Source organism: Gorilla gorilla, chromosome 14 (assembly GCF_029281585.2).
Source record: "Gorilla gorilla gorilla isolate KB3781 chromosome 14, NHGRI_mGorGor1-v2.1_pri, whole genome shotgun sequence".
Lineage (NCBI taxonomy): Eukaryota > Metazoa > Chordata > Mammalia > Primates > Hominidae > Gorilla > Gorilla gorilla.
Window position 1 is genome coordinate 113,401,289 of NC_073238.2, and position 27,725 is coordinate 113,429,013.

General features: G+C 43.4%; 1 protein-coding gene across 1 annotated transcript in view; it reads right to left on the minus strand.

Moving 5' to 3' along the window:
- Positions 1–6,441: 6,441 nt before the first annotated feature.
- Positions 6,442–27,725, minus strand: part of SLC15A1 (solute carrier family 15 member 1) — a 68,794-nt gene continuing 47,510 nt past the window's right edge. Inside the window, exons 17-23 of the mRNA XM_004054676.5 lie at positions 26,939–27,085; positions 25,169–25,218; positions 11,155–11,262; positions 10,933–11,041; positions 10,266–10,409; positions 8,888–8,995; positions 6,442–7,612 (exon numbers count right to left, since the gene is read on the minus strand). Of these exons, the coding sequence (XP_004054724.2) occupies positions 7,421–7,612; positions 8,888–8,995; positions 10,266–10,409; positions 10,933–11,041; positions 11,155–11,262; positions 25,169–25,218; positions 26,939–27,085 (858 nt within the window). The 3' untranslated portion in view covers positions 6,442–7,420. The remainder of the gene's footprint in view (positions 7,613–8,887; positions 8,996–10,265; positions 10,410–10,932; positions 11,042–11,154; positions 11,263–25,168; positions 25,219–26,938; positions 27,086–27,725) is intronic.

Here is a 27,725-nt window from a genome sequence, read left to right on the forward strand (position 1 = left end):
TGAATGATTTTGTGCCATCCCCTTGGTGATGAGTGAGTTGTCACTCCGTTAGTTCACATGAGACCGGGTTGTTTAAAAGTCTGGGATCCCCTCACTCTCTCTCATTCCCACTCTCGCCATGTGATGGGCCCGCTTCGGCTCTGCCTTCCGCCGTGGTTGTAAGCTTCCAGGGGCCTCGCTAGAAGCCAAGCAGAGGTTGGTGCCATGCCTGTACAGCCTGCTGAACGGTGAGCCAAATAAAACTCTTTTCTTTATAAATTACTCAGTCTCAAGTATTCCTTTATAATAACACAAAAGCGGACTGTGAATAATAGAGGGCCCCACGCTGGCCTCCAGAACATTCAGCCCTTAGAAATGCATGGCTTTTTGTTCCAGGCACGCCAGAACAGCACCCCACCAGATTCTCTTCCCGTGGCTTTTGAGTCTTAAACATATCTACGGCATCTAGGAGCCTCATTAGAACAAACCAGACATTACATCAAATGAAAACCCCAGTGGTTCTGAATCACCAGACGTTAGCAGGAGGTGAGATGAAAAGCCACACTCCTCTCGCAGCAGCTGCTGGAGGTGGCTGTGTCCTTGCTGATGGACCTGGAGGTGGCCGTGTCCTTGCTGATGGACCTGGAGGTGGCTGTATCCTTGCTGATAGACCCGAGAGTCCTGGAGACCCAGGCTCACTCCCTGCTCACTGCCTCAGATCAGGGCTGGAGACAGAAACCCGGACACACAGGACGCTCTTGAGAAAGCCCAGGAGCCCTCAACATCACAGGACACAGGCAAGTGGAAGGAGAATGGCTTTTTCGTTTCGCACACTCTGGTGGCCTCTGGGGTGAGGGGGAGTGGAGAGTTAGTGTGGAATGCGGACAGAGTTCCCGTTTTGCAAAATGAAAAAAGTTCTGGAGATGGATGGTGGCCATGGTCCTCCAGCAATGAGGATGTTCTTCATGCCACTCCACTGCAGACTTAAAAACTGGTTCAAATGGTAATGTTACCTTATCTGTATTTTGTCATAATTTTATTTTTTGAGACATTCTCACTTTGTTGCCCAGGCTGCAGCACAGTGACATAATCCTGGCTCACTACAACTTTCGTCTCTCGGGTTCAAGCGATTCTCCTGCCTCAGCCTCCTGAGTAGCTGGGATTACAGGCGCCCACCACCAGGCTTGGCTCATTTTTTGTATTTTTAGTAGAGACGGGGTTTCACCACGTTGGGCAGGCTGGTCTCGAACTCCTGACCTCAGGTGATCTGCCCGCCTCAGCCTCCCAAAGTGCTGGGATTACAGGCGTGAGCCACCACACCTGGTCTGTATTTTGCCATAATTTTAAAATAAATAAATGGAGGAGCCTGCCCCTTCTTGCTGCCCTGTGCTGTAGGCCCATGGACTTCCATGCTCGCCTTTCCTCTCCTTCGCTGTTTCTGGCCACTCCTTTTTCTGTGGCTTTTACTCACTCTGCCCCTAAGCCGGCTGCCCCTCCAGGTGAGATGCTGGCCTACTGCGTGGTGAGTTTCAGAGCTAATCACCACCGCCTTGTTGGAGGGGTCACCCACAGGGACACCCATAGGCAATAGGGCACTCACAAACCGGGCCCATGGGGGAGGGGGTTCCAACATCCTTACAGGAGGCCCCGACTCCGCTAAGGATAAATGTGCTGAATCTTTTCTGTTTAGCCCTTTGAGAGCAGGGTTTTTCAGCCTCTCCTTTCTACACACTTAAGCCCCTCTCAACCACCGAGGCCAGGCCTGGGGGTTCATCCTTCCCTTCAAGCGGACAGTTCACTCTCCGAAGCCCTTCAGTGCCCACTTTGCCTTCCCTTGCCCCCTTTACATGGCCTCAGCCATCACAAGTTTGCTTTCTGTTATATGAACAAAGATGGCATAGTGTTGTGGTTAACAGGGCTTTCTCTTTGCCCAGACATGCCTGGGTTCAAATCCTGGCTCAGCAAGCAGCCAGATATATGATCTTGGACCAGTTACTTAAATTTCACATTCTCCAGTTTCCTTGTATCCAAAATAGGAATAACAAAACCTTCCTTAGTTTTGTTATAAGGATAAAAACAGAATTAATCCATACTGCCCATTGAACATTGGCAGTGAGAGGCGGCTGTGTGCAATGACTGGCAGCTGGGCTCTGGAGCAGGACTGGGATGGCCTGGGGCAGGGTACTTGGTTTCACTGTGCCTATTTTCTCTTCTGTGGAATGGGAATGGGTAACGGTAATCTACATTACAAGGCTGTGGCAAGGATTGCATGTTTGTAAATTTCATTCAATAGAGTGCTTGGCATGCTGTCTGCACATACTCAGTGTTCAATAAATACTCACCACTTTTGTTAGAAAGTGAGGTGGCCATTTAGAAAGGAGGTGGCCAGGCACAGTGACTCACACCTGTAATCTCAGCACTTTGGGAGGTCGAGGCAGGCAGATCACCTGAGGCAGGCAGACCACCTGAGTCAGGAGTTTGAGACCAGCCTGGCCAACATAGTGAAACCCCCGTCTCTACTAAAAATACCAAAATTAGCCAGGCATGGTCGTAGGTGACTGTAATTCCAGCTACTTGGGAGGCTGATGCTGGAGAATCGCTTGAACCTGGGAGGCGGAGGTTGCAGTGAGCCGAGATCATGCCATTGCACTCCAGCCTGGGCAACAAGAGTGAAACTCCGACTCAAAAAAATAAAGAAGCTACCAGGCCAGACTCGGTGGCTCACGCCTATAATTCCAGCACTTTGAGAGGCCAAGGCAGGTGGATTGCTTGAGCTAAGCAGTTCGAGACCATCTGGGGCAACATGGTGAAACTCTGTCTCTACAAAAATTGGCGGCGCATTGTGGTTTGCACCTATAGTCCCAGCTACTTGCAGGGCTGAGGCGGGAGGATAGCTTGAGCCCAGGAAGCAGAGGTTGCAGTGAGCCAAGATGGTGCCGCTGCACTCCAGCCTGCATGATAGAGCTAGACCTGGTCTTTAAAAAAAAAAAAAAAAAAAAAACTACCAAAAATATTCCAGAATGCATGACAAAAATCAATGTCTAAAATAGTCAACAAAAATCAAACCTGGACATACATTAACTAAAGTAATTTTATAACATCTAAAAGAGATATCAAAATAAATATTTTAGTGCCCTGAAAAAAAGAAAGAACATTCACAAAATGAAAAACATAATTGGCTGGGCATGGTGGCTCAAACCTGTAATCCTAGCACTTTGGGAGGCTGAGGCAGGCAGATCACTTGAGGTCATGAGTTTGAGACCAGCCTGGCTAACATGGTGAAACCCCATCTCTACTAAAAATACAAAAATTAGTCAGGCGTGGTGGCACACACCTATAATCCCAGCTACTCAGGAGGCTGAGGCAGCAGAATCGCTTGAAGCCAGGAGGTGGAGGTTGCAGTGAGCCAAGATCGTGCCACTGCCCTCCAGCCTGGGCAACAGAGTGAGACTCTGTCTCCAAAAAAAAAAAATTATGGAACACATGGAAACAACAAGAATAGCACAACCTGAAAAATATTCATATATGCATTGTAAACACTTCTCAAGGTATGCTGGCTTTTAGGAGTAAGAAACGAAGTCCTGCTATGTCCAATTAAAGCATTTCCATCCCAGGGGCTTCTTTAGCTCCTCCCAACCCATGCTGAATTGTATTTTAATAGTCAGACAATGGTCAAGTCAGTGTACTATTTTGGTTATACATTGGTCATCATGGAATTTAGAGAAAGGCACAAAACACACAAAAAAAAATGAGTTGCAGGGAAAGTACAGAAGAGCAGAGGTTACTGATGGGGCCTCCGCATTCCCCTCCACCACCCCCATCCATGACATTTGCAATTGCATGAGGTCTTGCAAAGAGAGCACCCATGTTGGCCTCTGTCCATCTTGATTATGCTTGGAAGTGGTGAAATGAGAGCCAGAGGGAGGATTACTCTGAAAAGTCAACTCTGATGGGCAAAATGCCCAAGCTCCCCTCTGTGCTCTCTGCATGTCCATCAAAGGTTGAAGAAGAGCCTGTAGGCATCATTTCCACCCATATGCAGAGCACACTACATGTTAGTTACTCACACGCAAAGAACACTATGTGTTAATATCAGACTTGGTTGAGGGGCATGACAACGACCTTCATTCAAATATATGAATGCCTGTTGTGTGCCAGGCACCCTTAAACAAAGGATTTATTTTTTTATTTTTATTTTTATTTTTCTTGAGACGGGGTCTCACTCTGTCGCCCAGGCTGGAGTGCAGTGATGCAATCTCGGCTCACTGCAACCTCTGCCTCCTGGGTTCAAGTGATTCTGCTGCCTCAGCCTCCCGAGTAGCTGGGATTACAGGCATGTGCGACATGCCTGGCTAATTTTCGTATTTTTAGTAGAGATGGGGTTTCACCATGTTGGCCAGGCTGGTCTCAAATTCCTGACCTCAAGTGATCCACCCGCCTTGGCCTCCCAAAGTGCTAGGATTACAGGCGTGAGCCACTGGATCCAGCCAAACAAAGGATTTTTAAGGCCTCACATTGTCTGCCTGGTATTCTCTTTATTTCACAGGAGAGGAAATGAGATTAAAAAGATCAAAACCTGCCCAAACTTTTACTGCAACTATAAGAGTGAGCACTAGGGCTGGCTGCTGTGGCTTATGCCTGTAATCCCAGCACTTTGGAAGTCTTAAGCCCAGGAGTTCGAGACCAGCCAGTGAGACCCTGCCTTTACAAAAAAAAAATTAAAAACTTAGCTGGGTGTGGTGGCACAAGCCTGTAGTCCTAGCTCCTTGGGAGGTTGAGGTGGGAGGATCCTGTGAACCTAGGAGTTCAAGGTTGCAGTGAGTTATGATCGTGCCACTGCACTCCAGCCTGGATAACAGAGTGAAAACTTGTCTCTAAAAAAAAAAAAAATTAAAAATTAAAAAACAAACAGAGGATTACTATGTTCTGGAGACTGAACAGTGAACAAGATATACAGAAGAGCTTTTGGTCTAGGAAAAGCTAGATAGTGATGATCCACTGAGGTCTGTGCAACTTGAAAATGTGAAGCTGTGTTATGGGAGCTCAGAGCAGGGCCACAGCCTAGCATGGGAGGGAGGGAGGACAGGAAAACTCTCGGAGGACATGGCATGAAAATGAAGAGGGCTTAGCCAGGTGGAGGGGTTGAGGGTGGTGGGAATTAAGTATCTTGGGGTATTCTTTTTCTTGGCTTTTGACTTGGGAATGAGAATGTGATGTGTTCCAGGAAGGAGCAGCAGCTCCATGCTGGCAGGATCAGAGTGCATGGAGAGAAAGGAAGTGTGTCCAGAGGGAAAAAGAGCCTCATGGCCCCTAGTTAAGGAAATAGGACTCGATCCCAAGGCTAGAAAAAGTGTTAAGATTTGATAATCACATTATGTTTCTCACTCTGGACTTTGAGTCTCCCCTTCAATGCAGCCCCTACGGTGCAATGACGAGCTTGTATATAAGCATTTTAGAGGCCAAATGCGAACTCTTCCTTCTAATGCAGGAATCAGTTTCAATCATCAGAGTTATGCACTAGTTTGTCTAAGAACTGTGGCTTGTTTGTGTAGGAGTGCCAAGGTAGACTCATTCTGGACCTGATACCTGGGATGGCTAAATGATAAACATCTCTAGGATAAATTAGGCATTAGGTGTTTACAATGTTTTAGAAGAATTTTTACGCCAGCAGAAAATGTTCGTGAGTATCGAGAAAAACACTAGGAGATGGTACACAAATGTGCACATAGGACGGTCCTAGTAATATAAGTCTCTCCTATCTATCGATCTATCTAATCTATCTATCATCTACCTGCCTACCTACCTACCTACATTTATCTATCTATCTATCATCTATCTACCTACCTACCTATATCTATCCATCATCTATCGATCTATCTATCTTTTTTTTTTTTTTTGAGATGGAGTCTTGCTCTGTCGCCCAGGCTGGAGTGCAGTGGCGTGATTCCAGCTCACTGCAAGCTCCGCCTCCCAGGTTCACGCCATTCTCCTGCCTCAGCCTCCCCAGTAGCTGGGACTACAGGCGCCCGCCACCACACCCAGCTAATTTTTTATATTTTTAGTAGAGATGGGGTTTCACCGTGTTAGCCAGGATGGTCTCGATCTCCTGACCTCGTGATCCACCCGCCTCTACCTCCCAAAGTGCTTGGATTACAGGCATGAGCCAATGTGCCTGGCCTATCTATCTATCTTCTATCTACCTACCTACCTACCTTTATCTGTTTGTCTGTCTATCTATCATCTATCTATCATCTATCTACCTACCTACCTTTATCTGTTCGTCTATCTATCTATCTATCTATCTATCTATCTATCTATCTATCTATCTATCATCTATCTATCTGCCTATCTACCTTTCTTTGTTTGTCTGCCTATGAATCAATCAATCAATCAATCAATCAATCAATCATCCCTGGGGAAAACAGGACCAGGAAGAAATTTTAATGAGCAGGTGCTGCTTTTATAATCAGATAGTATGTTAAAGATTTCTTACCCTACCCAGAGATACATGAACACTTATGCTTAAGAACAGAAATTTATTTCACACCATTGAAACTTCAAAAAAATCATTACTGGCCTTCACCTGAGCTGTCTTTCGAGTTATCCATAATTTAAACACAGGTAGGGACTAGAAAAACAAAACAACAAAAACCCAAAGGTAAAGTTATCAGTTAATACCAGCCGGTCCTTATCACAGCCATTTCAAACCTGTACGTTCACTTTTGGCCTTGGCTCCTGCCTCCTTTAGAATAGTTTTTGTAAGAGTATTAGAAATGAACAGTATGGAATAGGAAACTTTGTTACCATTTCAAAATTAAGCTAGTCCAAAATAACATCATTTGTGTGATAGGGAAGATGACAAATGTGGGGTGGGCTCACAGTGCTCTAAGACAGTGTGTGTACGTGTGGCTTAAATAAGCCTTTCAAACAGAAGACTTCTTCCAGAGTTTTAGATTCATTGCTGGCTGCTTAGAAAATAGCGTTCACGGCCGGGCGCGGTAGCTCAAGCCTGTAATCCCAGCACTTTGGCAGGCCGAGGTGGGCAGATCACCAGGTCAAGAGATCGAGACCATCCTGGCCAACATGGTGAAACCCCGTCTCTACTAAAAATACAAATATAGCCGGGCGTGGTGGTGCATGCCGCTAATCCCAGCCACTCAGGAGGCTGAGGCAGGAGAATCGCTTGAACCTGGGAGGCGGAGGTTGCAGTGAGCTGAGATCGTGCCATTGCACTCCAGCCTGGACAACAAGAGCAAAACTCTGTCTCAAAAAAAAAAAAAAAAAAAGAAAAGAAAAAGAAAAAAGAAAATAGCGTTCATGGTTTAGTTCCCAATTCTGAAGTCTTCCTCACCAGGGGCCATCCAATGGAGTGTCCTGCTACCTGGGGGCAGAGGTCAGGGCATCTGCGGGCCCAGTCCATCCTCCACTTGCCTCCTGACCTTCACATCTGTGTCTGTGAATTGGCCCCTGACATGAAATATGGGTTACTCTTTTCCAGTCTGTTTTTCTTTTCATCCTCATCAAATTGAGCTTCGATCTCCGCTGGATTGATGTAAGTATAGAATCGAGCCATGACGGCAAAAATTACACAGACGACCAGAAGCAACGCGGCAAATAGAATGTACTCGGCCCACTTTGAAGAAATCAGAGTTGGAGCAGGAAAAAGAAAACAAAAATAAAACAGGTCATACTGATGAATACATGGTGCATACATTTTCTTGCTACATGCAGATGGAGAGTGCTTTGAAATTAAATTATGGAAAATTGGTAAGCAACAAATACAGATACAGTAAGGCCAGCTTTTCTTGAATGCCCAAGATAGATAGATGCTAATATAGACAACATGTTTTGAACAGCACTAAGGTACAGAAACAACAGACTTTGGGAAGATGAGAGAAAATTTCTGAAATACTCAAGCCTTAAGACATGTGGCTGGACTCTGGAAGGATGGGGCCCAAGAGAACAGCAAGCAGTCCCCACAAGGGAAAAATGAATATGCTGAACTCTAGCAAGAGCCCCACGTTCCTCCTTGGAAACACCTGGAGCTCATAAGCACACAGCATTAGCACATCTGCTGCTGGGAGCTGGTGCAGGAAGTCATGAAACGGATGGGATAACAGCTCCCTTATGAGATAGACATGCTACAGTGCAGAAGGAAAGAGTGTAAGTATCAGCAGAGCCCTCATTTAATTTTAGCTGGAAAATTTATAACCATCTCTGGGATGGCTTTAACTTCAGGTGTTATGAAAGTTTCAGGATAACATGTGTCTGCTTTGCAGCTACTAAGCTGCATTCACTGAAGCTAGGAGAGATGTTTCCCTTGATAGTAAAACACATAAGGGCAACTTCAAGTTAACCCATTCCAGCTATTTTGGTTGTCAATTTCCAGCTGCGTTAACAACAAGTGGAAATAAGAAGAATCATCAGGCCAGGTGCAGTGGCTCACACCTCCCAGCACTTTGGGGGGCCAGGGTGGGCAGATAGCGAGGTCAAGAGATCGAGATCATCCTGGCCAACATGGTGAAACACTGTCTCTACTAAAAATACAAAAATTAGCCAGGTGTGGTGGTGGGTGCCTGTAGGCCCAGCTACTCTGGAGGCTGAGGCAGAAGAATCACTTGAACCCGAGAGGCGGAGGTTGCAGTGAGCCAAGATTGCGCCACTGCACTCCAGCTGGGCAATAGAGTGAGACTCCGTCTCAAAAAAAAAAAATAATAATAATAATAAGAAGAAACAGCAGACACTTTGCCACAAGGCTATTTGGGAACAGCCCTGGCTGGTCTGGCAGTGTAATCCAGCTATTAGCCTAGATGACCACACAAAGCACACAGATGGCTAGGGAGGGCCACCATGATGACCATGAACAGGAAAGACAGAGGTATGTGCAATCTCCTCTCCCATGCCATACCTGTTTGCTGAACTGGCCTGCCCCTGCCACGATGAGCACAATGATGTTGCCAACAGCCACGGTCAGCAGCCATCCTGCCTGAAGCACCGACTTCATGTTGGAAGGAGCCTGAGGAAGCAAAGCAAAGTGAGTCCCGCTCCAGGTCTCACCCTCCGAGCAGGAGAACACAGCTCACCGATGGGCATTTCGTGAAGCAGACCACCCTAACAATGCACACGAAAAGTCAGGTGGCCTCAATGTAAAAAGGATCATCACTTAAGTAACAAGACACCCAAACATGCACAGACGAGTAGACAAGAATTCCTGTGTTTCACGCTCCACATCCTTGCAAAGCTGTCCCCTTAGTTAAATGGACACATCTACAGAGGAGCTGATCCTATTTCTACAGGAGAGCTTCCAAGCAAAGCCACCCAGCCTGGCATAGTCTTCCCCTCAAATGCAGGCTGCCCTGGGCTGCAAGCTTGCCCTTCTGTGGCTTTCCTGCCATATCTCCAAAATCTCTTCAAACACCTGTCACCTGTATTACAGTTATCTCCTTTATTAGACTGTGAGTTATCACAGAAAGTGATTTTCTGACTCATCTTGGCCTCTTTACTGTAAAAATTGATGGTACTAGGCATTGTGGGCTATAATGCCTATAACTATAGCTCTGACAACACAGTTCAATAATTAAGCTCTAATTTTGGGTATCAATAAAACCTAGCTCTTTAGTCTAACACACTTAAAAGCAATAATTCTTTTAAACTTTTTTTTTTTTTTTGAGATGGTGTCTTGCTCTGTTGCCCATGCTGGAGTGCAGTGGTGTGATCACAGCTCACTGCTGCCTCGGACTCCTGGGTTTAAGCAATCCTCCTGCCTCAGCCTCCCAAGTAGCTGGGACCACAAGCGTGCTCTACCATGCTCAGCTAATGTTTTTTTTTTTAATTTTTTTTTTTATTTTTAAAGCTAGACCTTATTTGTTATGTTTACTGGGAGCTATAAAGAGACCTCAACCAAACCTATCATGAGGACATAGACCTGTAATTGAGCTGTTTTATGAATGGTTGGTTACATTTGGTTGTTTCAGAAAGGAGAATCTGCTGACCTTCATCACTCTGGTAGCAGTCAGTAATAAATACTGGGTGCTAAATGTCTAGGGTATGACTGTGGGGCTATGGACACATGTGAACACATGCTCTTGCCAAGTTCAAGACAGTAACAATTCTTATTCACTAAGGACAACACTTGGTGACCTCAGAGACCTTGCTGTAGGGAAGATACCATAATGCTTTCTAGACTTTTTAAAAACATAGTTATCCCAGATTTAAATTAAGTCCCATCAGCATTTTCTGCGGGCAGGGGTATTGCAGATGGGTGGTAAATACAACAAACAAGAAACCTGAGAATATGAGAATTCCAATCCCGTGACAGAGAAGACCACTTCGCCACAGGTGAGAAGAAAATACTGCGGGATTTGCAGAGCCATGTTAACTGTGTTGGCTGAAATATCTTCAAACGCCTTCACTTCGGGGCAGCTGTCATTCTGCAGCAGTAAGGCAAAAGCAGAAGAAGTTGAGATAGCTTCTAAAATAAAAATTGTTCGAACAGGTAAATTGAGTTTGACCTTCTAGGGTTACATCATATGATTTGTCAAGTACGTATACATTTTAAACATAAGGCAACACTGCATTTTACACTTGCAATGGGATTTGAAGACACGTTCAGGAGGATTTTTCTTTTAGATAAGAGAGTAGGTTGGAAGTCATTTTAAAACACTGCCCTCTCTTTGAACTATGAGTTCCTCAAGTCCATGTTAGTAGTCTAGAAGGAGGCATCAGATATTGGTTAACATAAATTATTATCCAGGGGAAGTCAGTCTGTTTAGATTCTAATGATTAAGTCAACAATAAGTTAAAGAATTAGCCAAGCAAATTAATTCTAAGCCCATTTAAAATACAGACCCTAATATCACTCTAGTTAAATCATATTATGTCCTAAGTGTTTGTGAGTCTTCATATCAATCGAGTATGAGCAGATCTTCTGATACAATGAAATGAGTTACTAACCTTCCTTTGGACTATATAGGTATAAGCACTACCAAATTCAAGGTAGAAAGTATTGAAATTAGGTTGACATTGTGGCGGAATCTCTGTTGAGCTTATTGTGAAGCCTTTTCTATCAAAAGAAAGAATAATATTGGTTAACATTCTTGGCATTAAAAGTTTCAATGCATTTTTTAAAGAAAAATTCTTGAACCTTTGAGTGAAGCATTCAGTCTAGGTACTTACATGCCAGAAGGAAAAAACTGGTACGTGCTGGCATTGTAGCTGCTGATATTTGCATAAACTTTCTCACTCATTGTGATGGTGATGAGCTCGTTAAAAGTATTTACAAATCTGAAACAGAAAACCATCTGTCTTGTAACTGAACTAGAGAATAATATATTCTAGGTCACAGTACATGCACCTGAAGTTGGGCAATACTCCCTATTTTGAAGGAGTTTAAGATGTTTTCAGAATATTTCTAGAGAATAGAGACAAAAAGTGAAAAACTCTGGGTTTATCCCTGCTCACCCACTCATGAGAACACACCTAAAAGAATGTATTTAACAGTGTTTATATGTGCTGGTTACTGCTCTAGGTACTTTGTAAATCTAACCTAGTTCAATACGTTAGGAATATTAAGCAGGGACTGAAGTAGATACTGAGCCTCTTCCCTTCAAGAAGGTAGCCGTGCCTTTGTGTTCCTTGTTTCAGAAACTTTATTTATGTATTTAGAGATGGAGTCTCGCTCTGTCACCCAGGCTGGAGTGCAGTGGTGCAATCTCGGCTCACTGCAACCTCTGCCTCCCGGGTTCAAGCGATTTTCCTGCCTCAGCCTCCTGAGTAGTTGGGACTACAGGCATGCACCACCACACCCGGCTCATTTTTGTAGTTTTAGTAGAGATGGGGTTTCGCCATGTTGGCCAGGCTGGTCTTGAACTCATGACCTCAGATGATCTGCCCACCTCGGCCTCCCAAAGTGCTGGGATCACAGGTGGGAGCCACTGCGCCCGGCCAGAAACTTTAGCGCTCGAGTAGTGAAAGACCAAAACCAGATGCTGCCCAGTTCCTAAAAGATAGACCCCAGTTCCTAAACGACACCCCCTTCTTTAGGGAGTTGAGGAGGAAAGCCCACCTACTTCCTACCTCTAGGAGCCTCAGGTGGGGAAGGGCACCCGGGACCGGAGAGGAAGAAGTGGGCCAGCCCAGTAACAAGAGACGGTTTTTTTAGTCTTTTTTAGAGATGAGGTCTTGCTTGTTGCCCAGGCTAGAGTGCAGTGATACAATCATAGTTCAATGCAGCCTCGAACTGTGGGCCTCAAGTGATCCTCCCACCTTAGCTTCCTGAGTAGCTGGGACTACATGTGTGTGCCACAATGCCTGGCTAATTTTTATTTTTATTTTTGTAGAGACAAGGGTCTGGCTGTGTTGCCCAGGCTGGTCTCAAACTCCTGGCCTCAAGAGATCCTCCCTCCACAGCCTCTCAAAGCACTGGGATTATGGGTATGAGTCACTACACCAGGCTGAGAGACAGCTTTAAGGAATCCCCTTCAGAGGGTGGAGGCCTGTGCGGTCCTGGAGTGACAGTGGTCAGCATCCTGCTGGAATACAGCTTTGAATGGATACCCAGTAAGACCAACTTCCAGGTCCAAGGCTTCCTATCTCTACAAAGTCCCGTGAGGCTACGCTTCATATGGAAGCAGGTGAATTGTTTGCCTTCATAGCAAGACCATACAGATGGTGAACAGCACAGATGGCTGATTACAGACCCCTTTCATAGCTGTTCCAGGCTACAGACGACCCTGAAACTCTCATACAACCCTAGTGACCAGGACGGTGTTGCTCAAAATAAGACCAGTTGACTTTTCCTACCAAACACATGAGTGAAGGCCTAGAGCAGATTATCCAGTGTAGAGAACAATAAGTCTTACTAGTGTACACCTCAGCAGTGTAAAGAACAATTTAACCTTTCCATGCCTAAAATGTGGGGCCAAGTTTCATCAGTTTTGTGGCAACAAATAATACTGATCAAATTTTAGGTGCTGCGAGAAAATGTCTATGAATTAAACTCAGGTCCTGAAGTCCCGAGGCCTTCTACTTGGTGTCATTTGATAGCTGATTAATATAGAAAATGGAACCTGAGACAGATCCACACAGGCCTTAGCTAGAATTCCCACTGCTCTAGACTGTAAGAGCTGCTTTTATCAAAGATGAAGATCATCCACACAAAAGAGAGCATGTGGGCAGAGTATGAGCCGAGGAAGCAGAACGTTGGGCCTGAGGCCTGGCTTTATAACTTATCAGCCATCAGACTCTGAATGAAACCATCCCTAAGGCTAGAGGATTCTGAGCTGCCTGGCCTATGTCTTAGGGCTGGTGCAACAAGAAATGAAAACACAGTCCGAGTCACTTAATGATGGGGATGGGGTCTGGGAAATGCGTCAGGAGGCGATTCAGTGGTGATGGGAACCTCACAGCGGGCACTTACCCACACCTAGACGGTGCCACCCACCACACACCCAGGCTGCATGGGTGTGGCCTTTGGCTCCGAGGCTACAGACCTGTGCAACGTTGGCTGCACTGAATACTGGAGGCAACTGTGACACAATGGTAAGGATTTGCATGTCTAAACATGTCTAAATACTCCCATTCTTTCCTCCCCGGAGCCCTGGCAGCCACTCATCTGCTTTCTGTCTCTATGGCTCTGCCTGCCACTTGATTTCAATGGAATCATTCTATGCAGGTCTCTGTGACCAGCTTCATCCCTCTTAGCATATTGTCTTTCACATTCGTTCATATCGTGGCATGTATCCATGCTCCATTCCTTTTTTGTTTTTTTTTGAGATGGAGTCTCACTCTGTCGCCCAGGCTGGAGTGCAGTGGTGCGATCTCGGCTCACTGCAACCTCCGCCTCCCGGGTTCAAGCGATTCTCCTGCCTCAGCCTCCCAAATAGCTGGGACTACAGGCCCCCGCCACCGCACCTGGCTAATTTTTTGTATTTTTAGTAGAGAGGGGATATGTTAGCCAGCATGGTCTCAATCTCCTGACCTCATGATCTGCCCACCTCGGCCTCCCAAAAAGTGTTGGGATTACAGGCGTGAGCCATCACGCCCGGCCACTTCATTCTTTTTTTATGACTAACATTCCATCATATGGATATACCACCTTTTATCAGCTGATGGGCATTGGATTTATTTGTACGTTTTCTCTATTGTGAATAATGCTGCAATGAACATTCATGCACAAGTTTTTGTGTGGACATGTTTTCATCTCTTCTGGGTGACACCTCACATGTTACATTTGGCAGGCTTCCAAATCAACCACCTGAGGAAGGTCTCACAATGCATGGCTTATATCCTGTCTGTGAGTAAAGAGTGACTCCCTCCAATCTTATTGTGTTGATATCTGATTAATACATAGCCCACTAACACTGAAAAGGATGCAGATTTGCTTCTGAATCATGAGGTTTTGCTGATTGTCTTGTGGTAAAACATTTTAGCCCATATGTTGTCATCTGTAGCCAGTGATCATAAACTCTGTATTATAACCTCCAATGAAAATGGAAAGCTCGGGCGGGGCACGGTGGCTCACGCTTGTAATCCCAGCACTTTGGGAGGCCGAGGTGGGCAGATCATCTGAGGTCGGAAGTTTGAGACCAGCCTGACCAACATGGAGAAATCCCGTCTCTACTAAAAATACAAAATTAGCTGGACATGGTGGTGCATGCCTATAATCTCAGCTACTCAGGAGGCTGAGGCAGGAGAATCGCTTGAACCCGGGAGGTGGAGGTTGCGGTGAGCCAAGATCGCACCATTGTACTCCAGCCTAGGAAACAAGAGCAAAACTCCATCTCAAAAAAAAAAAAAAGAAAAAAGAAAATGGAAAGCTCTAATATGAGGAGTCCCCCTCTCTTCTCCTAAACTTTTTTTTTTTTTTTTTAAGACAAGGCCTCACTCTGTCACCCAGGCTGGAGTGCAGTGGTGCAATCATGGCTCACTGCAGCCTTGAACTCCTGGGCTCAAACAATCCTCTCACCTCAGCCTCCTAAGTAGCTAGGACTGCAGGAGTGCATCACCATGCCTGGCTAATTTTTAAATTCTTATATTTGCAGAGAGGGGGTTTTGCTTTATTGCCCAGGTTGGTCTTGAACTCCTGGCCTCAAGTAATTCTCCTGCCTCCACCTCCCAAAGTGCTGGGATTACAGCCATGAGCCACTAAACCCGGTCTTCCTAAACTTTCTTATAAGAGTCTTCCAACTTGCAGTAGACTCTGGGACATGCCCTACTTTGCTGATGTCTCTTTCCAGGTTGATCCTCACATTTGGCTTCCAATAAATCAAATTATTTCTGCCTCAACACCCTTAATTTTGGTCAACATGGTTATGTACCCAGGAGTGAAACTGCTGAGTTTTATAGTAAAACTCTATGTTTAACATTTCGAAGAACTGTTTTTCAAAGTGGCTGTATCATTTTAGATTTACCACCAGCAATGAATAAGGGTACTAATTTTTATTTATTTATTTGTTTGTTTGAAGACGGAGTCTCACTTTGTCACCCAGGCTGCAGTGCAGTGGCACCAACATGGCTTATTGCAGCCTCGACCTCCTGGGGCTCAGGTGATCCTCCCACCTCAGCTTCCCGAGTAGCTGGGACACACCACCATGCCTGGCTAATTTTTATATTTTTTTGTAGGGACAGGGTTTTGCCGTATTGCTCAGGCTGGTCTTGAAATCCTGGGTTCAAGCACTCAGCCCACCTTGACCTCTCAAAGTGCTGGGATTATAGGCATGAGCCACCATGCCCAGCCAAGGGGTCCAGTTTACCCGCCTCCTTAACAACACTTGTTATTGTCTACGTTTTTTTTTTTTTTTTTTTTGAGACGGAGTTTCAATCTTGTTGCCCAGGCTGGAGAGCCATGGCACAGTCTCAGCTCACTGCAACCTCCGCCTCCCAGGTTCAAGCGATCCTCCTGCCTCAGCCTCCCAAGTAGCTGGGATTACAGGCACCTGCCACCATGCCCAGCTAATTTTTGTATTTTTAGTAGAGATGGGGTTTCACCGTGTTGGCTAGGCTGGTCTCGAATTTCTGGCCTCAGGTGACCTGCTCACATTGGCCTCCCAAAGTGCTGGGATTACAGGCGTGAGCCACCGCGACTGGCCTATTGCCTATCTTTTTGATCAGAAGCTAGAAGGTAGGCAGTGGTATCTCATTGTGGTTTTAACTTAAATTTCCCTAAAAACTAACAACTTTGAGCATATATTCATATGCTTATTGATTGGATATCTTCTTTGAAGAAATATCTATTTAAATACTGTGCCCATTTTAAAAATTGCGTTGTCTTTTTAGTACTGAGTTGTGAGAGTTCTTTATGTATTCTGGATATAAGTCCCTTATCAGATATATGATTTGTAAATATTTTCTCTCATTCTGTGGGTTGTCCTTTCAATTCTTGATGACACCATTTGCAGCACAAAAGTTTTCAATTTTTATGAAGCCCAAATTCTTTTTCCTTTTTTTGTCACTTGTGGTTTTGGTTTTCTTCTATAAATTTCATTGTTTTGGTTATGTGAAAGGAAGTAGAACCTCAGGACCCCAAAATCACTATGCCAAAGGGAAAGCGAAGCTTGGGAACAGAGTCACACAATACTGGCTTCCCTTTGTTCTCAGATAGCTGTAATTTTACAACCCTGTGTCACAGTCTCACAGTAAGCCAGCTTCCACAATGATAGAAGGCCACATATCTCCCCAGGTGGCCTCCCTCACCAATTGCTTACCCCCTAAATCTTTCAGGATTTAAGGCTTTGATCCATTGAGTTAATTTCTGTGGAGAGGATCAACTTCAGTCTTTTGCATGTGGATATCCAGTGGTCCTAGCACCCATGGTTGAAAGCTTCACAATATATAGATGAAATCTTTTTAAAACATCAAATTATGGTCAATTATGCCCCACCGATACTCCCTTCTTGAAGTATCTTTTTCAGTATGACAGTCATGAAAAACAAGCATTGAAATGAACTGAACTTAAAGCCAGACTTTTGCATAGCTGTTTTCAAATCTTACATTGAGATTTTTAGAAATGAACAAAGTATATTTCAACCACATTATCTACACTAATGATTTCTGTACCACTAATGAATAAAAACATTTGTAAAATACTGATTTAAAAAAACTTTTCTCATCCGCTTTATATTTATTTTTTGCATTATTTATGAAGCACATTAATTTGATGCAGTTTATATATATAATTTATAAAGGATACCATACTCATACATAGTGGGTGCATGCTCAGAATATTTTCATTACATGTGACAAAAAGTTTTAAAGAAATCACTGCCCTAGAGAAACTTCATACATGTGGACAAAGAAACAGGTAAGAATGTGAATTTTGGCATTGTTTGGCAAAATCAGAATCATCTAAATGTCTTTGACTAGAGGGAATGAGTAAATAAATTGCAGTATATCCATGTAATGGAATACTATACAGTGGTTAAGTGAATGGATAAAAGATGCATTGGCTGGGCGTGGTGGCTCATGCCTGTAATCCCAGCACTTTGGGAAGCTGAGGCGGGTGGATCACGAGATCAGGAGATTGAGACCATCTGGGCCAACATGGTGAAACCCTGTCTCTACTAAAATACAAAAAAAGATTAGTTAGGTGTGGTGGCATGCACCTGTAGTCCCAGCTACTCAGGAGGCTGAGGCAGGGGAACCGCTTAAACCTGGGAGGTGCAGCGAGCCAAGATCACACCACTGCACTCCAGCCGGGGTGACAGAGCGAGACTCCGTCTCAAAAAAAAAAAAAAAAAAAAAAAAATAGATGTATATATCAATATGGCTAAATACTAAAATAACATATTTTCTAACATTATTTATAACATTGCAGAATGACATGCATGCAGGACAGTCACTTTCCTATTTAGTGTAAAAATGTGCTTAACAACGTGTTGTTTATAGACATATACATACGGAACAATGTATGACATTTAAAAAGTGCATGAGAAAGATCACTATCAAACTCTCAACCAGTTATTTTTTATTTTTTAGATACAGGGTCTCACTATTTTGTTCAGGCTGGCTTCGAACTCCTGAGCTCAAGTAATGCTCCCGCCTCGGCCTTCCGAGTAGCTAGGACCACAGGCATGCACTGCTATGCCAGACCCAATTTTTTTTGTTTGTTTGTTTAAGACAGAAGTCCCACTCTGTCGCCCAGGCTGGAGTGCAACGGTGCAATCTTGGCTCACTGCAACCTCCGCGCCCCGGGTTCAAGTGATTCTCTTGCCTCAGCCTCCCGAGTAGTTGGGATTACAGGCACACACCATGCCCAGCTAATGTTCTTATATTTTTTAGTAGAGATGGGGTTTCACCATGCTGGCCAGGCTGGTCTCAAACTCCTGACCCCAGGTGATCTGCCCACCTCAGCCTCCCAAAATGCTGGGATTACAGGCTTGAGCCACCGAGCCCTGCCCAGGCCCAATTTTTGGCTGATGCATTGCCACTTTATTCAAAAGGTTCTACTGAAGTTAATCACTTAAGTCTTGCAGCTTACTGATACCACATCGTCAAAGGATTCCATTTTGCTTAAAATAGTATATACTCTTCCTTTAATTCACATATTGCTCAGAAGTCTGACTTCCTGAGATTCTCCGTTGTTCTATTTCTCTGTTATTTTCTGACAACAGTTTTCTAGAACTTCTCCTTTTTTATGTTTTGTCCCTAGGGCCTCACTGAAATAATAAAACCTTTCATCCATTAAAAATTTGATGTTACCAATTAAAATTAAAAGGAAAAAAGCTTCCAGTTCATCTTTTACCACATGGGTGGGGTAGTCAAGTGTTGCTAATCTCGTGGGTCTGTCTTCTTTTCTAAGATCTCTTTGAAGACAATTTTTTTAAATGGAGCTTTGGGACTGGGCACGGTGGCTCACAACTGTAATCCCAGCACTTTGGGAGGCTGAGGTGGGCGGATCTTGAGGTCAGGAGTTCGAGACCAGCCTGGCCAATATGGTGAAACCCCGTCTCTACTAAAAATGTGAAAATTAGCTGGGCGTGGTGGCATGTGCCTGTAATCCCAGCTACTCAGAAGGCTGAGGCAGAATAATTGCTTGAACCCAGGGGGCGGAGGCTGCAGTGAGCCAAGATGGCACCAGTGCACTCCAGCCTGGATGACAGAGTGATTCCCTCTCAAAACAAAACAACAACAACAACAACAAAAAACCCAACGACAAAAAAAGGAGCTTTAACAACACCAAAACAAGAAAGGATCCCCCAATCTCAATTGCTCAAAGTTTCCAAGGTTAGGAAACATTCCTGAAGAAAGTAAAGCAACGGAAACCACATTCTGAGGCGAAAGGGAAACTCCAGAGGTGCTTCCAGCTCAGAATCAAATACAAAGACCAGGACAGGACCAGGTGACCACTGTCAGTGTGTTTCCTTCCAGATCAGCCATGGCAGCTGTGTATGAGCATGTGTGGGGGACAGGAATGATCCCAGAGAGGTGGGAGAAGGGGTGAGGGGCTGAATGGTGTCGCTCTCAAATTCACAGGCTGGAACTCTAATCTCCAGTACCTCAGAGAGGGCCTGTATTTGGAGAGATTTTTAAAGGGTTTCCTCCTTTAAAGGTGATTAGGATGGGTCTTAATCCAACGTGACAAGTGTTCTCATATGAAGAGATGATTAGGACACAGCCACACACAGAGAAAGGGCCATGTGAGGACCTAGAGGGAAGGTGGCATTTACAAGCCGAGGAGACAGGCCTCAGGAGAAACCAGCCCTTCTGGCATCCTGATCTTACACTTCCAGCCTCTGGAGCTGTGAGAAAATTAATTTCTTTTCTTTTCTTTTTTTTTTTTTTGAGAGGGAGTCTTGCTCTGTCACCCAGGCTGGAGTGCAGTGCCGCGATCTTGGCTCACTGTAACCTCTGCCTCCTGGGTTCAAGTGATGCTCCTGCCTCAGTCTCCCCAGTAGTTGGGATTACAGGCACGCACCACCACGCCCGGCTAATTTTTGTATTTTTAGTGGAGACGGAGTTTCACCATGTTGGCCAGGCTGATCTTGAACTCCAGACCTCATGATCTGCCTGCCTTGCCTTCCCAAAGTGCTGCGATTACAGGTGTGAGCCATTGCTCCTGGCCTGAGAAAATAAATTTCTATGTACATAAGCTACTCAGCCTGTACTATTTTGTCATGGCAGCCCTACTGACCTCATGGAGAAGGAAACAAAGAAAAGGAACGAAGGAACAAAAAAAAATGGAAGACCCTCTTGCTGGCAAGATGAATACAATTATAGCCATGTTTAGTTACACTGCAGAGAAATTTGGCAACACCAAAGAGAAAGAAGACACTGAAAGCTTGATGAGCAGAAATGGAAGTCAACCACAAAGACTGGCCGATGCTTTTTTTTTTTTTTTTTAATCTTTTAGTTAAGCCTCCAAAGTTATGGAAGAAAATGGTGTCTAGCCAATGATCCAAGTGTGAGAATATAAAAAGGCAATTTCAGCCAAGCAACAACTTGGAATTGACCTCGTTTTCTCTTGACAAGATATTTGGCCATACGCTGCCACAAAAGTAGAAAGAAGTCTGTGAAAGATGACATAAAATCCAAGAAAGAAAGGCATTAACCTGGCACACAGTGAAAAATTCTACCAGGATAGTGGTTCAGCAGGACGACAGAGCCAGTGCTCCCGTTAGCTCAAAGAATGTGCTGAAGAGTTGGTTTTTCAGGAGGAAAAGTGGATTCCCAGAATAATAGTATAATTAGGAAGCTGGTAACCTTGGAGACTGGGTAAAGGCTTATGTTTTTGTTAACAAGAGGCCAACTGGGTTACGGGGAAAAAAAATAGAAGCTGTGCAAGAAAGCCTTGGTGAAATGAAAGCAATCAAGATGGGCACCGCTGAACAATTCATCAATGTAACAGGAGAGTCCAACGCACCTGGATAGTCAAGACATTTTCAGTTGAGGGATACATTTTCAAGGATATAAAGTAACATTTTCTCTTGCAGACTGATCACACTTTATTATGTTGTAAATAATATTTATAGGGTCATATTGTAAATCCTGTTTATGGATCTATTATTTAGACTCAGCCTAGCACAGGGAAAACAGAAACATAAATCTAATAAATATTAACAATGTGAAGCAAACAGGAGGTGAGATGAAAAGTAAAAGTCCATTTCACCACCATTTGTATTAATAAGTTGTTTTTTGGTTTTGTTTTGTTTTGCTTTTTTTGAGACAGGGTCTCACTCTGTTGTCCAGGCTGGAGTGCAATGGCAAAACCTTGGCTCACTGCAGCCTCCGCCTCCACAAATGTTCAAGCATTTCTTCTGCCTTGGCCTCCCGAGTAGCTGGGATTACAGGCACATGCACCATGCCTAATTTTTGTATTTTTAGTAGAGACAGGGTTTCACCATGTTGACCAGGCTGGTCTTGAACTCCTGCCCTCAGGTGATCCACCTACCTCAGCCTCCCAAAGTGCTGGGATTACAGGCATGAGCCACCATACCCAGCCTACATTCGTAAGTTAATAGACATTGTCCCAAAATATACTTAATATATTTTTTGTATACTTTTGTATATTAATAGTATACAAAATATACTATTACTTTGTGTTTTATTGCTAACTAGTAAAAGCTAAAATCAGGAATTATCAAAGTTGTAGCTACAGGGGACTGGAGACTGGGGTTGAACGTTGAGGTGAACAGGATACCTACTCTCATTCCCCCCAGTTTATTCTTATTAAAGATTTATTTATAGTAAATTGGCTTTTGGGGTGCACAGTGCTATATAAATTTTAACATTATCTTGATTTATAAATACTGTCACGATTAGAATACGTAGACCCCAAAATTGTGCTACCCCATAGTCAAACCTTTCCTCCACTCCTAACCCACGCCAATCACTAATGTGTTCTGTGTCCCTGGAGTTTTTGGCTTTCTGCGAATGTCATGTAAATGGAATTATACAATTATTCTGTCAATGCCACTTTTTTGGGGGAGTGGGACTGGGCAAGAGAACAATTTCCATTTTTAACCACAGAGCTACGGCAGAAGGAACCAGTGAGCTGTCCCTCTGTTCCCCTTCTCCACATCTCCAATCACAGGTGTGAGAAAAGGAACTCCAGCCCAGGGTGGGACCAGCCCCTCCCCACGCCCTCAATGTTTAAGAAATAAAAGTGTGTAATTTTTTGAGGCTGGCTTCTTCCACAGCACAATGCATTTGAAATGCATTCACATCGTTGTATCAAGTTTGTTCCCTTTTTTGCTGAGTGGTGGGTGTTTATGCATCCTCCATTGAAGGACATTTGAGTGATTTCCAATCTTCAGTGATTATAACCAGAGCTTCTATAAACATTCATGTGTGGGCTTTTATGTGAACACAAGTTTCCAGTTCTCTAGGGTAAATATCTAGGAGTGGGATGGCTGGGTCACATGGTGAGTGTTTACCTGTATAAGAAATTGCCAAACTGTTTTTCAGAGGGGCTACAGCATCTTGTCCTCCAACCAGCGATGCAAGGGAGTTCCAGGTGCCCCATATCCTCACCAACACTTGGTGTTGTCAAGGTTAAAACAATTATTACAGCCACCTGATAGGTGTGTTGTAACTCATTGTGGTCTTCATTTATATTTCCCTTAATAAGACCAATGCTACTGTTCATGCGCTTATTTGTCATGTGTGTATATCTCCTTTGGTGACATAGCTGTTCAAATCTTTTGCGTTTTTAATTGGGTTATATAAAATTAAATTTAAATTAAGATTATACAGATTTGCTGTGAAAGAAGCCAGCCTCAAAAAGTTGCACACTGTATAATTCTATTTACATTGAGCTTTTAGACTACTTTACATATTTTGGATACAAGTTCTTTGTCAAATACATGATTTCTAAATATTTTCTCCCAGTTTATAGTGAATCTTTTTATTCTCTTCAGGGTGATACTGGCTGGGTACATGTATTCAAATTTGTATTCAAATCTTAGTGTAGGCCTGCACAGTGGCTCATGCCTGTAATCCCAGCAATTCGGCAGTCTGGGGTGGGAGGATTGCTTCAGCTCAGGTGTTTGAGACCAGTATGGGCAACATAGTGAGACCCCATCTCTACCAAAAGTGAAAATTAGCTGGGTGTGGTGGTACATGCCTGTAGTCCCAGCCACTTGGGAGGCTGAGGCAGAAGGATCACTTGAGCCCAGGAGGATGAGGCTGCAGTGAGCTGTGACTGCACCACTGCATTCTAGCCTGGGCAATAGAGCAAGACCCTGTCTCAAAAAAAAAAAAAAAAAAAAAGGGTGATATCGACAGAACAAACATTTTTAGTTTTGGTGAACTCTATCAAGTTTTTCTTCTATAGATTGTGTTTTTGATGTCATATCTAAGAACCCAAAGTCACAAGAGTTTATGTTTCTTGTATAAATTTTATAGTTTTACATTTTACTTGTAGATCTATAATCAATTCTGAGTTTTCATATAAGATGTGTAAGAATTTAATATAATTTTTATGTATGAATTGTGTATAAGATCTGAGGTTTAGGTCAAGTTCATTTATTACATATGAATGTTCAAATGTTTCAACACTGATTGTTGAAAATACTTCCCTTAATCCATTGAACTGTCTTTGCACTTTTGACAAAAATCAGTTGATTGGGTCTGGATTATTCATTCATCTGTGGGTCTATTTCTTTGCCAATACCATTTTGTCTTGATTGCTGTAACTTTATAGTAAGTCTGAAAACTAGTGGTAGTAAGACTCTTCCAACTTAATTCTTTTTCAAAATTATTTGAGCTATTCTAGTTCCTTTGCCTTTCCATATACATTTTAGAAGCAGCTTTTTTATACAAATAAAAATAATGCTACGATTTTGATAGGAATGGCAATAAACCTACAGGTCAGCTTGGGGAAAAATGACATCTTTACTATATTAAATCTTCTGATCAATGAATACAGCTGTCTCTCCATTTATTTAGCTTTTCACTGATTTCTTTCATAAGCAATTTTGTAGTTTTCACCACTCAAATCCTGCACGTTTTGTTAGATTTATATCTAAGTATTTCATATTCTGTGGGGGGAGATAGTATACATGAAATGGTTGTAAAATTTCAGATTCCAACTCTTCATTGCTAGTACATTGAACGGTGATGGATTTTGTTTTTGTCCTGTGTCCTGTGACTTTTCTAAATTCACTTATTGATTCTGTGAGCTTCTTTTGGTACAGTCCTGGGGACTTTCTATATAAACAGTTGTCATCTATAAAGTAGAAATTAATTAATTAATTAATTAATTTATTAATTTATTTATTTATATTGATTTATTTTTAGACAAGGTCTCATTCTGTCACCCAGGCTGGAGTTCAGTGGCAGGATCACGGCTCACTGCAGCCTCAACCTCCCCAAGCTCAGGTGATCCTCCCGCCTCAGCCTCCTGAGTGGCTGGGATTACAGGCACACACCACCACACTCAGCTAATTTGTTTTTTTTTTTTTTTTTGAGACAGAGTCTTGCTCTGTCGGCTAGGCTGGAGTGCAGCAGCACGATCTCAGCTCACTGCAACCTCCGTCTACCAGGTTCAAGCAATTCTCCTGCCTCAGCCTCCCGAGTAGCTGGGATTACAGGCATGTGCCACCATATCTGGCTATTTTTTTTTTAATTTTTATTACAGACAGGGTTTCACCATGTCCAGGCTGGTCTTGAACTCCTGGGCTCAAGAGATCCACCTGCCTCAGTCTCCCAAAGTGCTGGGATGACAGGTGTGAGCCACCACACCTGGCCAATTGGAAATATTTTTATTTCTTCCTTTCTAATCTAGATGCTTTTACTTCTTTTTCTTGTGTCTTTGCTCTTGCAACCAGAGGATGTTTAATAGAAGTGCGGAGGGTGGAAAAATCTTACCTTGTTCCTGATCTTAGTGGAGAGCTTTTAGACTTTCGCCATGAAGCATAATATCAACTCAAGCTTTTGTAGATATCCTTTTTCAGGGTAAGAAAGTTCCCTTCTATTCCCAGTTTGTTGAGAGTTTTTGTCATGAATGGATGCTGAATTTTATCAAATGCTTTTTTTAATCAATTGATAAGATGACATACAATTTCCTCTTCAGTTTACTAAGATGATGGGTTATATGGATTGATTTTTTTGGGGAATATTGAGCCAGCCTTACATTGCTGGGACAAACCCTATAATCTCATTTTATATCCTTGTTACATTTGGACTTTACTATGGGTATGCATTACTTTCATAAGAAGCTGATAAAACTTAAATTTTAAAGAAATATACATACCTGATTCCATTTTCTCCTTTTTCTGGCTTCTGGTTAAGACCATCCTTTACCTGAGAGAGAAAACAGTAATGTAAAAATATTTTCAAAATAATATTCATTAGAATGAGTTCAGATGAATATTTCAGTCTTTGAGAAGGTGGTATTGACACTTATCCTAGGACCTAAGGACATGGTTACATTAGAAGGGCTCTGGAGGCTGGGCACAGTAGCTCACGCCTGTAATCCCAGCACTTTGGGAGGCTAAGGCAGGAGGATCACTTGAGCTTAGGAGTTTGAGACCAGCCTGTGAGACACAGTGAGACCTTGTCTCTATTAGAAATTCCCAGGTGTGGTGATACACACTTGTAGTTCTAGCTGCTCAGGAAGCTGAGGTGGGAGGGAGAATCATTTGTTGAAAATTATTCTTGGGTCTGGGAGGTCGAGGCTGCAGTGAGCTGTGACCATGCCACTGCACTCCAGATGGGGCAACAGGGGGAGATCTTGTCTCAAAAAAAAAAAAAAAAAAGAAAAAGAAAAAAGAAAAGAAAAAGAGGGTTTCTGGGCCAGGCATGGTGGTTCATGCCTGAAATCCCAGAGCTTTGGAAGGATCTCTTGGGGCCAAGAGTTTGAGACCAGCCAGGCAGCATAGTGAGATCCTGTTGAAAGTGAAAGGAAGAAAGAGAAAGAATGAAAGAACAGATGGACGGACAGAAGGAAGGAGGGAAGGAAGGAGAGGAAGGAGAAAAGAGAAGAAAAGAGAAGAGAGAAAAGAAAGGAAGGAAGAAGAAAGAAGAAGGGCTCCGTTTCTTCAGCCTTGATTTTCTTTAAAGCTAACATGAGCCTCTACAATTTTTGATCATTGGTTGCCGGTGCTTCCACAGAACACTACTGTCCAAAACTTTAGAACAAGCCACTCAGCAGCTCCCTAATTAAGCAAATGACCAAGAGTCTTAATTCCATATTGCAGTTCCGTAGAAGCTCACTTAAATGCACTTTACAGAATGCCCACAACTCTACAACTCTTTCATTTAGCTCAACTATACCTTTGTAGCTGCTGCTGCTTTTTTTTTTTTTTTTGAGACAGGGTCTTGTTCTGTCACCCAGGCTGGAGCACATTGGCATGAACATGACTCACTGCAGCCTCTACCTCCTGGGCTCGAGCAATCCTCGCACCCCAGCCACCCAAGCAGCTGGGACGACAGGCATGCACCACCACACTCAGCTAATTTTTAAAATTTTTGTAGAGACAGGGGTCTCACTACGTTGTCCAGGCTAGGTTTCACAGCTTTTTATGTGCGAATGACATATTTAGATCTCTGTATTTTCTCATCAAATATTTTGTATGCATAGTATTTTATTGCTTTTACCTGGTAGGCTTATTATACTTTTCCAGAGACTGCTCTAATTTTCTGACTATTTAGTGCAAATTTTTAAATTCAGTGCAATTAATTATATATTTTAAACTATCTGAAAAAGTCCCTGAGAATTCACATATGTACTCTGTGTGACTTCCGTACACACACGCATGCACATCTGTGCACAGACCCCATACAATGTCCAGCAGTTGTCTTTTTAGAAATTTCAATTAATATTAACTTTTACTATCCACCAGTCATACTTTTATTGGAAGTCTGACAGGTGTTCTTGAAGTCTTGTGCTCCAGAAGAAGGAAGAAATTGAGGATGATCTAATATAACACTATATGGGAGTAAAACAAAGTCACACCATAAAAATTTTGGCCTCCAGTATCACAAATAGCAAAGAGTCAGCTGTAGGTGTTCACACACTTACCACCTGGTAGTGATTGGGGGCCCACACTAGAAGCGTGTGGCGCTGGCCCTGCTTGAAGTCGTCAGTTACAGCAGTGACTGGTGATCCAGGAGAAGAAATGTTTATACTTGTCAGTTTGTTTACATCAAAAGTCATAAATGCATTTGTCTATAGAGGGAGGGAAAGAGGCATAGTTAATATCACAGAGTCTCGGCACTATGCAACTGAACACTGGAAGAGCAGTTATCTGATATTCTGCATTTCCAGGTTCATGTTCATAGATACCAAAAAAATGCCTGTGGGGAGTTGGCCTTTATTTGCCTCAGCTTCCCACCCACCCTTACAGACACCGTCATGAAGTTTTTGGTACCAACACAGGAACCATACTTTTCACCAAGCATCTTACTTTTATTTTGCTTTTATCAAAAATAAATACTATGAGAATAATTTCTACTGTTAGGCAAAGAACAGCACCAGAGCAAAAGCAACAGCCCTGGTAAAAATCAATACTGGGCTGCTCCAAGCATTAGGAATCGGGCTTTTTGTTTTTACCTTCAAGATTATTAGTTTGGCAAGGTCTAAGGTTGTGGTGCTCATCCATGGCTAAACAGGAATGAGACTGGCTAAATCTCAACATCTCTGGGGCTAGGGCTGGGCGTGGTGGCTCATGCCTGTAATCCCAGCACTTTGGGAGGCTGAGGCAGGCCAATCTCTTGAGGACAGGAGTTTGAGACCAGCCTGGCCAACATGGCAAAATCCTGGCTCTATTAAAAATACAAAAATTAGTTGGGTATGGTGGTTCATGCCT